The 18,409-nt window shown below is 41.9% G+C and overlaps 1 protein-coding gene across 7 annotated transcripts in view; it reads right to left on the bottom strand.

The window, feature by feature from the left end:
* The window catches only part of GOLGA1 (golgin A1), a 52,782-nt gene that overhangs the window by 15,796 nt on the left and 18,577 nt on the right, over window positions 1–18,409 (bottom strand). For 5 of the 7 annotated variants that reach the window (XM_045290188.1, XM_045290186.1, XM_045290185.1 and 2 more), the window contains 5 exons: window positions 14,599–14,724; window positions 11,467–11,562; window positions 3,260–3,355; window positions 2,260–2,430; window positions 1,626–1,721 (listed from right to left, as the gene is read on the bottom strand). In XM_045290188.1, the coding sequence (XP_045146123.1) occupies window positions 1,626–1,721; window positions 2,260–2,430; window positions 3,260–3,355; window positions 11,467–11,562; window positions 14,599–14,724 (585 nt within the window). The remainder of the gene's footprint in view (window positions 1–1,625; window positions 1,722–2,259; window positions 2,431–3,259; window positions 3,356–11,466; window positions 11,563–14,598; window positions 14,725–18,409) is intronic. The other 2 variants (XM_004716454.2, XM_045290189.1) reach the window with 2 other exon arrangements.

The raw sequence follows: 18,409 nt of genomic DNA, 5'->3' as shown, positions 1-18,409 counted from the left end.
GGAAAATGAGGAGCTGATGGCAGGGGCCTAAGTGGAGAGTAAATGTTTTGAGAATGATGAGGGCAATGAATGCACAAATGTGCTTTACACAATTGATGCATATATAGATTGTGATAAGAGTTGTATGAACCCCCAATAAAATGATTAAAAAAAACAACTCACACACAAAAAGAATATGTTGTACAATTGAATATGGTGACAATCGCACAATTCTTCTTGATATAATTGAATTATTGAATTGCATGACATGTGGATGAGATGCTAATAAAACTTTTAAAAAAAAAGAAAAAAGAAATGAAGGTGTGAAAGCAATGATTGAAACATAGTTTTAATAAGCTAGACAAAGAGAAGCAAATTCAACCTAAAGGGAGTAGAAGTTTAAATAGAAATCAATAAAACAGAAAATCAAAGACAAAAGTAGGCACTGTAACAGCACGGAGATGTTCACTGCATGTGCTGTTTCACTGTCCAACAGGAACCAACCGGGCCCCATCACCGCCCTCAGAGGTAGGACTGGAGTCCTCGCTTTCAGAGACGGGCACACTGTATCTCAGAGGGTAGGGTCTTGCCCATGGTCACAGAGCTGGCATGGGACCATGATGACATCTCTAGCTAGGGCTAGCCCTTCCCACTCTCACCTCAAGGACTCTCCCTTCCTCTCTACACCATCAACTCCACATGCAGTTTTCCACAGCTTCACTGACACCTGTGTTTTCCTTATTATTACTTTTTTTTGATCATAGCCATCCAACTTGGGGTGCAGTGGTATCTCATTGCGGTTTCATTTAGAATTACTCCTGATATTCCACCTCAACCCTCTTCACCCCAGTGAATGGCATCACAATTCATTCAGCGGCCCCAGTGGTTCCCAGCCCCCAGAGGGACACAGGCAATGTCCCAGAACATTTTTGGTTGTTGCCATTGGGGTTGCTAGTGACATCTAGTGGGCAGAAGTCAAGTTACAGCTAACCATTCTTTGATTTGTTCCTTCTCAGATCCCTAGACCTAGAATGGTGCCCAGTACGGACAATGCAGCATGATGGCACCCAGGGACCACCATCTGGAGCCCACAAGACCTTTGTATCATTACCGCACAGTCCCGAGCTGGACAAGTACAAACATGATCCACCATGCAGGGGCTGCAAAGAAAGGGGCAGGGCAGACTGGAGGCCTATAGGAATGGGCAGAATCACCCTCCTCTCCAGCGTCCGAGGTGAGTTCTCAGAAGGAGGAAGGGCAGCAACTGAAGCAGCAGGCTGTTATTTCATTTCTGTACATGGTCCCTGATACAGACCGACAACGGCTCTCATGACCTTCCACAGGCGGACAGGCAGCCCCACAGGAAGGGCTGGGCATCCGCACTGGAGTCGAAAGAGCGTGGCCTTGTGAGTTGGGCAGTCCGTTTGACCTCTCACTGGCTATGCAAATTTGAACAAATGGTATACCCTCAGAATTTTAATGACACTGATTGTAAAATGTTCTGAGCCATAGCGAGTACTTGACATTGAACATCTCTAGCAAATGCCTGGAAGCACTACCTAACATGTAGCAGTTCCCCTCCACAGATGCAGGCGATGAAGACAGGTGTGGCCACTTGTAGGCAAGCATTTCAGTTAGACAAATACCTTCAGCTTCTGTAGTTCCAGCTGGTGATGCTGTAAAGAACGTTCACATTCATCCCTACTTTGGGAAAGGGCTCTATTTTCTTGCTGCAGTGCTCTCTGCAAATTTGGAAGAACATACACAGGTATAAATAAAAGTCCTAAGTACCATATTTCTGCTGGCCATAATCCGATCTCTGAATTTCTACTTTTGAAATGCTTTTTATTTATTTTTTGGTCACTGCAGGAGTAAGATGAAAATGGAGTTGGGGTCTGAGAGAACCACTTGACAAATTCCTCATCAGGAGAAACAGTCTTATAACTGTTGGAGAGCGAAGGGAGATGACCAGAGGCAAGAACGAGAGGGGAGAAACCATTAGGGAGAAAAAGCAAACTTCAGACAGGATGCAGCTGAGGAAGTCCCTGGGGGAGGTGGGGTGTCTAAAGAAACCCACATGTTCAAACAGAAGCAGCCTTTACAAAAAACAAACAAACCATCATTGAGCCTCCTGAGGAGGTATCTAACTGGATAGATAAAAACAGCTCTGTAAACTCTCTAAACTTCCTGGTTCAGAGAGGAAGCTACTCTTCCCTGGCAAACCCAGCTCTGCTCAAACCGAGGGCTCCTGTGCTTGGCCCCTCCTGGTTCTTCACTCACCGTCTTGTGCTCTGTGGCAGTCTCGGCAGCCCCCCGAGCACCCTCCAAAGCTGCAATCTGGGCTTCCAAGGTGTAGACACGCTCAGTGCACTGCTGCTGCACAGTGAGAGCCTGCTGCTGTGCACATCGGATCTCCTCGTTTGCGCTGGACTGCAGGAATACCGGGGACAACTGTTCACGGAGATACTGGTGTTCAGAGGGAGGCTTCCTTTGCTCCTAGGTGACCCCAAGTTGGATGTCTAATTGAAGCAACACTTCTCTGAATGTTGCTGAGATCCCTATCTGCAAGCTCTGCCTGTCGCTCTGGGCCACGGCCTACCCAGCAAGTGGAGACTGGGACTGCTCTTGGTGCCATGTCCCTCATCCTCAGGGTGACTAGGGGCCCTCTTGTCCTGGGCACCATCCCTTCACCTCATTCAGGTGTTGCCGTCTATGCTGAAGCTTCTCCTTGGAAAGGCAATGTAACACACAGATAAAGAAGAAGGGCTCTGACACAGAAACCTGTGGGTGCAGTTACTGGCTTTAAAACCACGGCCAAATGAGCCTGTTTCTCTGAGCCTACTCCTTGAGAATGAGGTTAACAGTGGATACCTGTGATGTCAGCGGTAAAGATGAAATGGAAGCATGCGCAAAGCACTTAGTATAGTGAAAGCCAGCAATACATGGTACTTGTGTTTATTTCTCCAGCTGGTAACTGGCTAAGCCCTTGACATTCTCTTCCCAGCACCTAGACTATGCCCCAAATCGTTGGTTTGACTCATGAGTTACCTCCTCTAATAACCCCAAAACTGGACTGAGCCCAAAGGTGGGAGACAGTTATCACTCCAACTCTCTGGGTAACTCAGACCTTCAGTGGGACATCACTTCCTTTGTCTACTGCTGCCCACCTGCGTCTATATAGCACCCAAGTCAGGCTCAGGTCCTGGTTCTGGAGTGAGTTGGACATCTACGAGGGAAGGCATCAAGGTCCTGAAACACAGGGGCTACAGGAAGCACTTACAAGCGCCTGGATCTGAGCCTCCTGCGAAGCGATGATGCCCCTGCTCTGCTTCAGCTCCTCTTCAGAGGCCTGCACAGCCTGCTCCAGTTCTTTCACCTGCAAGGAAGCAGAGACACTCTTTCTGTCCCAAAGCCGAAGAGTAGGAACAAAAGACTGAAATGATCAAATCAATTCAAATCATGAATGTTATGTTACAAAAATGAAAATGAAATTCAGATACTTCTAAGCTTACTAACCTAAAACACTAGCACCCTATTGTGTTCCCTTCCAATCATCTTTCTGTGTGTTTTTAAGAAAAGTATGTACAATTTAAATAAAACTATATAAACATTTTGTATTTTGTCCTCAAATTTCAGCTATGCTTCAATATAGTCTGTACATTAAAAAAAATTTTTTTACACAGTGCGGGGGATCTATAGTTTATTTCTTCAAAAGAAGTCTTGCTCACTTTGGCTCCTCATCAGGAAAGACCAGTCTATAGACAAGTCCATCCTGCTTGGTACCGTCGATAAACAGTCAGTCGAATGAAGGAAACCCTCAGGACTGACCCAGAGCCCCCTTTGCCCTGTTGTCCACAAACAGGTGGACACAAGGGCAGCAACTACAAACACCTGAGATTGCAACGAGAACATGTGAAGATAAAAGATGCCACAGAGAAGAATGGTGTAGCTGTAAAGGAACAAACCTTCAACTGATTCTGGACCTACCAATAGTAATCCTGGCTGCAAAGAGGACGAGACTAAAGTAACACCCTGTAAAATCCCACTGCTGCCAAGTCGACTCTGAGTGATGAGGGAGGGCCTTGCCCGGTGGGGTTTCTAAGGCAGTGGAGCTTCACGGCGAAAGACAGCCCCGTTTTCCCCAGGGCGCGGCTGGTGGGTCTAACAGCAAAGCCTTTCTAGTAGGAGCCCACCACTTGACTCCTGGTTCCACCAAGCTCCTGAAATAATACTCTGTTGAAAGAAAACTTAAAAGCGAAACAACTGAACATGAAATCTTATCCCCCGTTAGTCACTGCGAAGGTACATAAGATATAGAAGGTTTACCACAGAAAGTTCTTATTTTGAGTAAGAATTCAAGTCACCAGGAAAACAGATCCAGGGGATGCAAAGAACATGGGAAAGAAGACTGATTCAATAGCTGATGAAAGTTATTCTTGTCAATTAAAAACAGAGAGAAAAGGACAAAATAAGTAATTTCCACAAATGAGCACCATGCATGTCACCTATCATAAGTGAAATCCTAGCCCTGACCAGGGGGGAGAAGAGAAGTGACATCCAAGTTTTAAAAAGGTCTAAGAACTCCCTAGTGGTCAACACACATGAATGAATACAGGGGCGCATCTCTCAGGATAAAGGCAAGCACCGTTAAAATAAAGCAGAATGTATAACTTCTGAAGGAGAAGAAAAGTCCATCCGAGGAAATGGAAACAAACAGCACAATAAATTGCAATAGAAAATGTGAAATCAAATGGCAGAAAGTCCTATAAAACAGTAATTACAATAAATACAATGTAAATGCATATGACAAAGATTCTCAGATTGGTTTTAAAAAATCAAGACACAACAACCTGCTAATAGAATACACTTACGGAAACAACTAACTTCAAAAGGCTGAATATGAAAGAATGAGAAAAGAAATACCCCATAACTATAAACCGAATAAAATGCCACAAGAGACAGAGACATTATGTATCGGTAAAAGGAACAAAAAGATTAAAAACATTATGCGCAAATATTTAAAAAATAGACCGCCTCAAAAAACAATAAAACTACATTATTAGGTGAGGAGAGAGGTCCAAACATCTGAAGTCACATCAAACAGAGGGCTATGCTACCACAGGGCTAACAGCATGGCCAGCGCAGGCTTGTGTAGCTCAATTGCAGGAATTCTGGGAATCTTGAGCTGACAAAAAAAAACTCCACCCTGGTCCCAAGTTGGGATTTGGTACCAGTGGAGGACAGCTGTGTCCTCTTGTCTATATAATCCCACAAGCCTTGGCTGGCTGGGGCTTGCAGCACCACGGGATCCTCCCAGTTAGATGAATTCCATTTTTTCAGCCCAATAAAAGAAGACCAAGGTGTGTCTGGTATTAGGAATCCAGGGCTGTGGAGCCTCACTCTCCGCCTCCTGCTGCCTGAAGTCGAGTTGCCTGGAGATACCCAGGCTAGTCTTGCTGTCCTCTCCATGTCTCTGGGCTGTGCAGAAGAAAAGACCTTTCACCACTGAGACTGAAAACTGGAGAGAAGACAGAAAATTGCTACAGTATCCCTAAACTCTGGTTACCAGACTGCTTTTTACTGGGTTTCACTCTACATCAAGTCAGAGACTAAACTGCAGTTAGAGATGAATAAAGCAAAGAACAGAGTTGGATATTTAAAATATACACCCTTCAAATGGGTGGCTCAAACAGACAAAACACTAATACTGAACACATGGAAAATGAAGTTAATCAGCGAAAGATAGTTCAGATATTGACACACATAATACACTTTCTACTTTTGTGTGCACGGTCTATAAAAGTAGACCATGCATCAGTTCATAAAAGACAGCAAGAACGGATGTCATTCACACCATGTTCTCTAACTCAAATAAAACAAGGAATTAATAGAATAGCAAGCAGTAGGTCCATGGCTGGTTCTCATATTATTCTTTATTTTTTGTACATGAACTTTTTCATAAAAAGAGGCTCAAAATAGTCTATATTTGGAAATCAAGTAACTTAGTGAAAAATAACCTTTGAATTAAAAATAAATCAGAAAAGATAGTAAGAAATAGTTACAACTGAATTAGAACGAAAGCAACTAGATATCAAAATTTATAGGAAACCAATAAAATAGTATTTAGTGAAAAGAAAATGTACCTTTAAGCATTTTTATAAGGAAATAAGATTTTCAAAATGTAAGCTAAGCATTCAACTAAAAAAAATAACAATGGAGCAGACCTCAAGAAATAGAAAGGAAAAATAATAATAAAGCACAAATAAATTTAAAAGAATTTGAGCAGGTAACAAAATCAAAAGCTAGTTCTTTTTACCCTAGTTCTTAACCTCTATTTGTTTTTATTGACACATTATAATTTTGACATAATTACCATAGCATATAATTTGGTTTTTAAATATATTAGCATCGTATCATATCACCACAGTCAATTTTAGAACATTTTCTTCATTTTTGTACTCGTCATTATTAGCTCTCCATTTCCCTCCCTGCCATCACCCTAAGACACTATTAATCTAGTTAACTGTCCCTGTAGATTTACCTAAAAGATAGCTCTTTAAAAGGATTAGTAGGCTAGGGCAACGGTTGGTAAACTGAGGTAAAGGACAAAATAAACACTTTTGGTTTTGTAGGCCAGTCTCCTTGACAACCAGTCAACTGTGCCATAGTAGCAAGAGATCAGCAGTGGACAATATGTACATAAACGGGTCTGTCTTCTGTCCCATTAACCTGACAGTTGGACTGAGATGGATCTCTTATACCACTAATTAAGAAAAAAGGGAATGATATATACAAAGTGACAAAATATAGAAACAAACAAACAGAAGAAATTAAGCAAAAGTAGCACTGTAGTATATGCAAATACGTTATATGCCATTCATTTTATGAGTATTATAGGTTAATAAATTAATAAGCCATGATGAAATAGGTATGTTTTTTTGTGGCGGAGTAAGTTATTTAAAAAGAAAAACAAGTGTCAAATTGGTGAAGAAATAAAAACTTAAATAGTATAATAAGAATAAATTTCGAAATAATAATCCACTTCTTTCCTCCTAAAATGGGCCAAGTGGTTTTATAGTTCAATTCTACCAAATTTACATAATGTAGTAATTTTGAATATATTGTATTTTAACCCAAATTACTACGTAAAATAGGAGACCTGACTGCTGCCCAGCTCTTTGAACAAAGTTAGTATAGCATGACTTTAAAGTCAGAGAAACCTATTCCAGTGATCAATAGATACAAAGATTTTAATATAAAAGTAGCTAACCAAATCTAGAAGTTTACTACAAAAATAATACACCAAGTAGTAGTCATTTCAGAAAGGCAATGCAATGACTGTTTCAGAAAATCTATTAATGTATTTTGTTACACTAATAGACTAAAGAAGAAGTTTAATGATTTTTTTCCCCAATCAATATAAGCCATACATTAGATAGAGTTGTACATATTTATGACTTTAAGAAACAAAAAATTCTTAGCAAACTGGAAGGGAATTTCTTTAACTCTGTAAAGATTAAGTACCCAAACCACTGCAAACTTCACACCAAATGAGCACATTTGCTATGTGCTAAAGACAAGATTGTTCCTGTAATAGTGTGCTGGAGGTCCTCACCGAGGCTTGTGGGACAGGAAAAGGATGACAGGTAAGAGAGTTGGAAGGGAAAAGACAAAGCCATCGATATTTACAGATAATATGAGGATCTGCTTAAGGCAGAACAAATAATACATGCAGTGTTAGAACAGGGTTGCAGTATCTCACGCAAACTGAGGCTGGGCTGGGCTGGGCTGGTAACCAACAGGCTGCCAGTTTGAGTTAACCTGAGACTGGTGTAGAACAAAGTCCTGGCAATCTAATTTTGGAAAAGCAGTGCTTGGAAACCCTAGGGAGCACACTTCTATTCAGACACCCACAGGGGCATTATGAGCTGGCACCAACTGCACAGCAACTGGAGTAGCTGAGAACAAATCTAGGACTAGAGATTGGTTCAATGAATAAATATAGCAATTCTCTACACCAGAAAAAAAAAAAGAAAAAGAAAATATCATTACAATATCAAACAAGCTACAAAGTTTTTCTAATTTAACCAATAAAATAAGACCATTATGGGGGAGAAATGTAAAATTCTAATAAAGAACACAAAAAAAATCTGAAGAGATGAAGGAAAACATTTATATTATGAATAAATAACTCATTTTAACTAGTCTAAACTTTAACAAAATCCCAATAAAAATTGAGGCTAAATTTTTTAGGAAATAAAAAAACTTTAAAGATTTCAGCGAAAGGAAAAAGGTCCACAGATAGTTTGGTCACCCTTCAAAGAGAACACTTGCCTGCTATCAGATCCTGAGTTATAAAGCTCAGGCAAAGCTCTACTATGAAAATATTGTGGTATTAGTACAAGATCAGACAAATAGAACTAATGGAATATAGTGGAAAATGCGGAGACAAAGTCACGTGCAGATGGAAACTCACCACATGAAGAAGGTGGTGTGAGAACCCAATGCGGAAAGGAAAGGTTGCTTGGTAGACCGTATTGAGAATCAGAGAGAAAGAAAGAGCTGGGCCCCTACCTCACATCACATACAAAGGTGGTCTGTAAATGGATTAACAACCTATTGTGTGAAGGACAAAATTGTAAAGTTAATAGGAAAAAATAGAAAAGACTATCTCTGTGATTAGGAGCAGAAAAGGAATATTTGCTTTGTTTTTAAATCATCTTATTGGGGGCTCATACAGTTTTTATCACAATATATACATGCATCCATTGTGTCAATCACATTTGTACATTTGTTGCCATCATCATTTTCAAAACACTTTTTTGGGGTGTGTGTAGAATTTTTAGTTTTTTTTTTAATCGTTTTCTTAGGGGCTCATACAATTCTTATCACAATCCATACATAGATCAATTGTGTAAAGCACATTTGTACATTCATTGCCCTCATCATTCTCAAAACATTTGCTCTCCACTTAAGCCCCTGGCATCAGGTCCTCATTTTTCCCCCCTCCCTCTTCGCTCCCCCCCATGAACCCTTGATAATTTATAAATTATTATTTTGTCATATCTTGCCCTGTCTGACGTCTCCCTTCACCCACTTTTCTGTTGTCTGTCCACCAGGGAGGAGGTCACATGTAGATCCTTGTAATCGGTTCCACCTTTCCAACCCACTCTCCCTCAACACTCCCAGTATCGCCACTCACACCACTGGTCCTGAAGGGATCATGCGCCCTGGATGCCCTGTGTTTCCAGTTCTTATCTGTACCAGTGTGCATCCTCTGGTCTAGCCAGACTTGCAAAGGAAAATTCGGATCATGATAGTTGGGTGGTGGGTGGTGGGTGGGGAAGAAGCATTTAGGAACTAGAGGAAAGTTGTATTTTTCATAATTGCTACACTGCACCCTGACTGGCTCGTCTCCTCCCCGAGACCCCTCTGCAAGGGGATCTCCAGTGGCCTACAAATGGGCTTTGGGTCTCCACTCTGCACTGCCCCCCTCATTCACTATGGTAAGATTTTTGTTCTGATGATGCCTGATACCTGATCCCTTCGATACCTTGTGATCACATAGGGAATACATAGGCTATTAGAAATAGGGAAGGACACAAACACAGAGGAGGAACAAATTGACAAATGGAATATACTGAAGATAAAACACCTATGTACATGGAAAGAATTCACCAAGAAAGTAATAAGAGAGTCCATGGACTGGGAAAACATCTTTAGCAATGACACATCAGACAAAGGCCTTATTACTAAAATCTACAATACTCTGCTAGCTTCCAAAAAGAAAAAAACTAATTGCCCACTTGAGAGGTGGGCAAAGGACCTGAACAGAAGTTTCACAGAGGCAGCAATCCGAATGGCCAACACACATATGAGAAAATGTTCCCGATCTTTAGCCATAAGAGAAATGCAAATTAAAACAACAATGAGGTACCACCTAACACCCTCAAAGGTAGCCCAATTCAAAAAATCAGATAGCAACAAGTGTTGGAGGAGCTGTGGGGCTGTGGGAGACAGGAACTCTCATCCACTGCTGGTGGACTTGTAAGTATGTACGACCACTATGGAAATCGAACTGGTGATATCTAAAATAGATGGAAATCAAGTTACCATACGAACTAGCCATCCCCCTACTGGGCATATCTACCCAGAAGAGGCAAGAAACAAACCAAGGCCAGACATCTGTGCTCCAATGTTCATTGCGGCTCAGTTCACAATTGCAAGTAGTTGGAAGCAACCCAAATTTCCATCAACTGACAAATGGATTAAAGAACTGTGGTATATACATACAATGGAGTACTACGCATCACTAAAAAGCAGTGATGAACGTATGAAGCACATCGCTGCATGGGAAGAGCTGGAGGAAATCATGCTAAGTGAAGTAAGTCAAGCACAAAAGGACAAGTACAACATGAGTGCTGAGATAAGCTTTAAAAAAAAATGCAAAAGGAGAATAGGGAAAAAGCTACTGTATACAAGCATTCTGGGGTGAGGGCCAGAAAAGGATTTAAAAAAAGAAAATCCAAACCACCCAATAAAAAATTAATACTTTCTTTTCAGGTCAACAAAGTCTGCAAACCAAATGAGAAGATTGAAATTCTCAAAGAAAAAGAAGCAAAAAGATGTGCACAGGCAATTCAAAAAAAGAAGCCCAAAAGGCTAATAAGCATATAAGGAGATGGTCAAACTTATGAATACCTATAAACCCAGACCAGCTCCCATGGAGTCAATTCTGACTCAAAATAACTCCATAGGGCAGAGGAGCACTGTGAATCTTTCAACAAACTGCTCAGCCCTATAATAATGCAAACTGAACAGTGACACATCACTTCCTGGTACTTAAACAGCAAACATTAGAAGGCTGGGGAATGCCAATGCTGGAAAAGGCAGAAGCTAGAAGAAACCTCATGGAGGAAGGAAAGCACAGCTCCTGGCAGCCCTTTGGGGCCAACCTTGCTCTACCTTATGGAGGTTCCGTAGCACGCACTCTCTATGCCTGAGGGAGGCAGCCATGAGGGCGTTCACAGCAGTGTCAGCTGTGGAGGGAGGCCAAGGCCATCTGATGGCTGGTTAAGGGTGCTGGCACTCTGGTTAAGTACAATGAGGTGGATTCAGATAGAAAATGGAGCAGTTGAAAATAACAGAGGAGAAATACACATAACCCTATCTGTTACATTAACTTAATTACAAACAGATGCGTACACAAAACAACGCCACCCATTTTAAGCTCTCCCAACACTAAAAGGATCTGTATACCACAAGGGCTATCTATAGGAGCAAAGGAAATGGAGCCCAAAGGGATGAAATGAACAAGTGGAGCGTTTCCTACAGATCGATGATGATGAAATGGCAAAAATGAAGAAAATAACTAGCTCAATGCTAAAATCCACAAACTAGCCCTGACCCGGCGAAGTTCTCAGTCACAGGCAGGCCACTGCACTAAGCTACCACCCAAACACAGGAACCGAGGGAATGGATCCCTACCTGAGTTTCCAGGATGCCAACAGCCGGGGCCTGCATGCTCCTGGCTGCCAGAAGCTGCTGTCTGGTACTCTCCAACGTGTGCTCGGCTGCTGTCTTCTGTAGGTTGGAGGAAGAACAAAACCAGAGAACGCAGTCATTTCTGCAATGAATAAGCATTTAGTGATATTTACAACATACTCTGATTTGTGCTAGGTACAAAAGACACAAATGCATTTAAAATAAAAACATTTATTGAGCCAATTCATGTATCGCACAGTAGACAAAGATAAACTTGACACTGTTCTTTGCCCCAATGCTGGACCAAAAGACTAAGACCAAGAAAGCCTAAGACACTCTGCAAACCTTTACCTACTTCACAAAAAAGTTTTGCTTTTGTTTTTTTTTTAAAGGTAGGGGGAGTCCAAAAAAGTGGAGCTTTGGAGGTACCAATTATTACCTCAGAGGAAGTGGGGGGCTTTGCAATTCCCAGGTGGCTACCTAGTGAGGGAGTGTCCCAGCCACAGTAAGCAGTTGCAAGAAAAGGGAAATGCAAACCAGCAAGTGCCTTCAGGGGACGAGGACTGCTTACCAGTCACTGAGATGGCTGACTTAGGCCACACACTGAGATGGGAGAGTTTGGGAGAAGGCCACTATGGAGGAGCTCTACGTGGTCAAAAGGAGTGTGGACTTCAATCTGTAGGTAGTACTTCTCAAGGTGGGAGCTTTGAATCACTTCCCCAAGTCAATTTCATACACACTGAAACCAATGTTATAATAATGGTGATGGCACAACAATAGTATCCTATTAACTGTTGATACAGTGATTTTTTTTACCATGTTTCTACCACCATTTAAAAAAAAATCGTTTTATTAGGGGCTCATATAACTCTTATCACAATCCATACATACATCAATTGTATAAAGCACATTTGTACATTTATTGCCCTCATCATTCTCAAAACATTTGCTCTCTACTTAAGCTCCTGGCACCAGCTCCTCATTTTTTCCACTCCCTCCCTGCTCCCTACTCCCTCATAAACCCTTGATAATTTATAAACTATTATTTTGTCATATCTTGCCCTGTCCCACGTCTCCCTTCACCCACTTTCTGTTGTCCGTCCACCAGGGAGGAGGTCACATATAGTTCCTTGTAATCGGTTCCCCCTTTCCAACCCACTCTCCCTCTATGCTCCCAGTATCGCCACTCTCACCACTGGTCCTGAAGGGATCATCCACCCTGGATTCCCTGTGTTTCCAGTTCCTATTCTAGCACCATTTTAAGCACTTCACATATTGTTGATTTGGTTTTAGTTTTGTTACAGAGCAGAACAGCTCAATAGGGATTTTCTTGGCTTTAATCTTTACAGAAGCAGATGAGGATGATGGCATATTAATTGGAAATGCCAACTTTTTGGTTATCAGCAAAGTACAAACTGTTTATGCTAACCGAGGACCTCTTAGCACTTCATATATTGCAATTTATTTAATCATAACAATTTTAGAATTAAGTTTGCCATTATTGATCCTACTTTAAAGACGAGGAAACAAACACAAAGACTCTATGACTTGCTCTAAGTCACAAGCTAGTAAGTAAAATAAGCAAGATACCAACCGAGGCAGTTGTAATCTAGAAACCAATTTATACCCTAGGACTCACATTATTCTCAGTTCAAACTGTAGGGGGTTTGGGGAAGATGTTTAAAGGATTGATATGGTCAGAAATGTTGTTTAGGAAGAAGAGCTTGGCCATTAATGTGGACACCTGTTCTAGATGGTGGAGGAGAGTCCTGTTGGTCAGCTGTTCATCCGCTATTGCTGAGGTGCCCGTGAGCTGGGACCCTATGTACGACAGGTGGGAACACAGCCTGGTCCTGAGCTGGCCCTGCCATTGCTCGGTTGGAGCCGTCATTGTGGCCATGGTGTCAGTGCCTTCTGAGCCGAGGGGCTCAACTTCTAGCACTCTCTGCTTCTATTCATCAGCTCGCCGCTCTCTGATACTATGTCACTACGAGTCCCACGGGTTTCAGTGGCTAATTCCTCAGAAGTGGATCGCCTACTGCTCCTTCGGAGTCTGCTCTTAGTCGGCACGCTCTGCTGAACCTGTTCATTTTGAATGATCCTGCTGGTATTTGAAATACCAGTGACATAGCTTCCAGGGTCACAGCAATGTGCAAGCCACCACAGAATGACAAACTGACAGACAGACAAGTGGTCAATATGAGGGAATTTAAAAAAGCTTGTAGGACTTTTCTATTATTTGTAAATTCCACTTTTCCAAGAGCTTTCTGAAGCTCTCTTGTGAGACTCAACTGGCATTGCGGTGACAGTACAGCAGTAGCAGATAGGATGGTGCCAGTTCACTAAAATGAAGTGCAAGTAGTAAGTGAGCGTCTAATCTCGGATGTTTCTGCTTGGTCACCTATGTCATGGTGATGCCAATCATTGGAATGCAGGGAGGAGAAATGGTGTAACGTGGGAAGAAGAGCTCAGATTGAGGAAAAAGTAAGTTCATGTACACTACTTGCCAAAAGGCTAGTCTATTCAACGGCTTGCATCAGCCAAGGAGCGTCTGCTGCCCAACGCAATTCTTGCTCAAGCCAAAGGGTGATTACTAAGTGCTTTCGTTGGCCAGTAGAGTATAAAGGGTGAAAAAGGCAGGGTGGAGTGGGGCATAAGTCACCAGGTGTGGTTTAGTGGTAGAGGAGCACTGTGGATTATGTATTAAGCTGTTAATTGTGAGGTCAGCAGTTCAAAACCAACAGCAACTCCACCGGAGAAAGATGAGGCTTTCTGCTCCTGTAAATCGTTAGAGCCTCGGGAACCCACAAAGGCAGTTCTACCCTGCCCCACTGGGTCACTAGGAGTTGGCATCAACTTGAGGTCAGTGAGTGGTTTTGGTTTACTGGTGATCAGGATGCTATCTGTTCATACGGATCCCTAAACTACGCTCTCCTTTCCCGGAAGAGTGGTACTCACAGGTTACCTGAGGCTATTTTTGTTGTAAGCAGGACAATCTGAGGTTGGGGAGAGATCTCTGTTCAACAAGCTATTTCCTGGCTCTCCAGATCTAAAGCTCTAGGACTTCATGAAAGTGTCACCACTGTCTTTCCAACACTGGTGGGCGGCAGGTGGTATGAAGAGAGTGAAAATGACCTCTTTCAGCAGTTCCTGTGCACGTTCTTCCCCTGAGAGGTTCTGTTCCAGCTGCTTCTCCAAGGACTTGACCTTCTCCTGCAAATGCGTGATGAGTTTATCTTTCTCTTGAGCTTCAGCAGTGACCTATTGGTGAAAGCAGAGGAGAACCAATACACTCCACATGGCATGTACATTATACTACAAGTCTTCTCTTCCTGGCCCCTCTGGGATCATCAAGTTCCCTAAGGCTCTGTCCTCAGCTGTGTTCTATGGGACAGAAAGAAGCAAGATCCGAATCCAGCCATCTTCAGAAATCCAGTTCAGACCAAGCACACCAAGAGGCAAACGCTCTCCTCAATTTAAGCAATAGACTTGCTAACTACTAAACCCAAGATTTACAGTCAGCAGTCACAATTTTATAACCCTCTATTTTACTAACTCTCATTCATTCTTTTTTTTGGGGGTGGTGGTGGTGGACTCCTCCTCCTCCCCCTGAGGTTTACATTTTGAAGTTTTCAAGGAGTCAATCTAAGCCTCTCTATCCTCCTCTCTTTGCTCCTATTCACGGTACTACTTCAATTACCATAATCATGTGTGGACTGTACAATGTGAGACACTCCAGGCCTCTCCACCATATCCCATACTTCTATACCTACGGGCTGTTAGCTATGCAAACTTGAATATATTACAACTCACATTCTACAGAGTCAAAACAGTAATACACTTCTAAGCTCAGTAGTAGGGCAGACCAAAGTACCTTATTAACTTTCCTATTCAAAGTCACAAAAAAGGTTTGAAAAAACTTTAAAAATATATTTAAAAGTATACTGACGAGTTGGTGGAAACCTCAAGAAAATTCCATTTAATCTAGAGTGACAGGAAAATGCTTAGGGGTTAAGAGGGGTTAGGAGTGGGGACTGACTGGAAGGTGCACTACAGAACCTTTGGGGCTGGGGGAAATATTTTGTAGCTTGATTGTGGTAGTAGTGGTTCCATGAGGGTATTATTTGTTAAAGGTCCTCATTATTAAATGTCAGAGATGTGCATTTTGTAGTATGTAAATTACACATCATAAATTGATTTAAATAAGTAAAAGAAGTTTCCTTCAACTGCTAAAAATCTATAGGAAACATCTGTTGGTAAAACATTTTGAAGAATTGGGCCAAGTTGCCAGTCTTCAGAAATTATGGTCAATGCTGTACCTGACATCTTATCCAGCAAGTAAAATAAGGAGGAAAAAAAAGTATAAGAATTGGAAAAAGGGAGCGATTAACAATGAGTACAAGAAAAAAGAAAATGTTCTAAAACTGATCATGGTAATGACTGTGCAACTCTTCCTGATGTGACCGAACTATTGATTAGTCTAATTTTGTATGATATGTGGATTATATGCTAATAAAACTGTTTTGAAAAAAAGGAATTGGAAAGAAAACTACCAGTTTTTACAGATGGTATGATTGCTATTAAGAAATAGCACTACAGATTCATTATTAGTGTTTTTGTTATTTTTTAAAAATCAGTCAATAAATATTACACCATTTCTAAATGCCAACAAACAGGAAAAATAAATTTTAAATGACACAATTATAAGTGATATAAAATAAAAGTACCTAAGAGTACATTTAATAATAAGTAACCTACATGGAGAAAATTACAGAAATTTATTCATAGTCATTAAAAAGAAAAGCCAACAAATAGACCACATTCTTGGATTAAAAAAAATTCACATCTTAAAGCAATCAATGTTCCCCAAATGGATTTATAAATTTCAATCCAAGTCCAATCAATAATCCAACTGATTTTTTGGAAACGAAAAAACAAACAAAAAATGGTAAAGCTTTTCTGTCAAGAGCAATGGGGCAAGAATATTCAAGATACTCCTGTGGGGAGACACAGGGCTGACCCTAATAGGACAGCGAGTAAGGTAGCGTACGTTGTGGTACAGCTCATGACTAGATATGGCTCTCCTGGACAGTCTTCGTAACTTCCACCAGATGTCTGGGTCTCTCAAACACTCACTCCCATCGAGTCCTATGAACAAGGAAAAAAGGACAGAATAGAACTGCCCGTGGGCTTCCAAGGCTTTAACTCTTTATGGAGGTAGAAAGCCTTGTCTTTCTCCCACGCAGAGGTTGGTAGTTTCGAATTGCTGACCTTGTAATTAGCAGCCCAACACATAACCACTATCCACGTGGATGCTATGCAAATGTGAGTTGTTTTTGACTCATCAAATGTGATAGCTTGCCAATAATAAAAATAAGGTAGCTGGAATCTTTGGGGGTGGGACCATGCAGACAAGGCACATGGATCCCTAATGGAGGGACATCCCATGAGATTTAAAATGCCCTATCTCAGACTGGCAGGAGAATCTCACTACCACCAGGAAAAAAACAGGTAGGAGTAGAATGTGTGCTCTGAACCCTAAGATCCCTGCCTGAAGCTCTCTGATCAAGGAGACGTGGCAGCAAAGATACAGCAGAAGCAAGACCACAAGGCAGAGGGGTGGGCTTCATGGCCCATGTAGCAAGAAAGCTGAGACTTGTATCTGACCACAAGGTGCAAAAGGGACCAGTTATTAGACATCAAAGAAGCAAAATCATATCAGTGGGTTCCCACCTTCCTGATATGATCACTGAAGAAAAACGTGTGCATAAGCAAAAGTGGTGAAGAAAGCTGATGGTGCCTGGCTATCAAAGATATAGCGTCTGGGGTCTTAAAGATAAACAAGCAGCCAACTAGCTCAGAAGCAAAGCCCACATGGAAGAAGCACACCAGCATGTGTGACCACGAGCTGTCGAAGGGATCAGGTATCAAGCATCAAAGAACAAAAAAATCATATCATTGTAAAGGTGGGTGAGTGCAGAGTGGAGACTCAAAGTTCATTGCTAGGCAACTGAACACCCCCTTACTGAAGGGTTGTGGGGAGGAGATGAGCCAATCAGGGTGCAGGGTAGCAACGATGAAACATATAACTTTCCTCTAGTTCTTCAATGCTTCCCCCACCCCACGATCATGATCCCAATTCTACCTTACAAATCTGGCTAGACCACAGGCGGTACATTGGTACAGATAGCAACTGGAAACATAGGGAATCCAGGACAAATGACTCCCTCAGGACCAGTGGTGAGAGGGGCGATGCCTGGAGGGTGAAGGGAATGTGGGGTAGAAAGGGGGAACCGATGACAAGAATCTAAGTATTGCCTCCTCCCTGGGGGATGGACAGGAGAGAAGAGGGCGAAGGGAGATGTTGGACAGTGTAACTTATGACAAAATGATAATAATTTATGAATTATGAAGGGTTCATGAGGGAGGGGGGAGTGGGGAGGGAGGGGGAAAATGAGCAACTGATGTTAAGGGCTAAAGTAGAAGACAAATGTTTTGAGAATGATGAGGGCAACAAATGTACATATGTGTTTGACACAATAGATGTATGTATGAATTGTGGTAAGAATTGTACGAGCCCCCAATAAAAAAAAAAAAAAAAAAAAAAGAAAGAAAGAAAGCTGAGACTTGCTTGCAAAGTTGGGTGCACGTAATGGAGGAACAAGAGCTAAGTTTTCTGACCTAGGGTGCCAGAACTTGGCTCAGGCTCAGGCTTGCTGGTGGAGTAAGCACTTAACAGCAGAGCTCCACTTGCCTAAACACGACAGAGGCCAAGGGACCACAGGTTTGAAAGCCAAAAGAGCTTTGAAATATGTGCCCAGGCAGACCATGAGACCAAGGGTTGGGAGAAGGCTGTCCTGGACGAAGCACTGTATACAGAGTACTCCTGGTCCTGAATTGAAACCTGTTAAGAACATGTAAGATTAGAGCCAGGTATGACAAAGGT

Source organism: Echinops telfairi, unplaced genomic scaffold (assembly GCF_000313985.2).
Source record: "Echinops telfairi isolate 266 unplaced genomic scaffold, ASM31398v2 ScPeMD7_32;HRSCAF=126, whole genome shotgun sequence".
Lineage (NCBI taxonomy): Eukaryota > Metazoa > Chordata > Mammalia > Afrosoricida > Tenrecidae > Echinops > Echinops telfairi.
The sequence above is the reverse complement of the archived record's forward strand: the minus strand, read 5'-3'. Positions and strand labels throughout refer to the sequence as shown.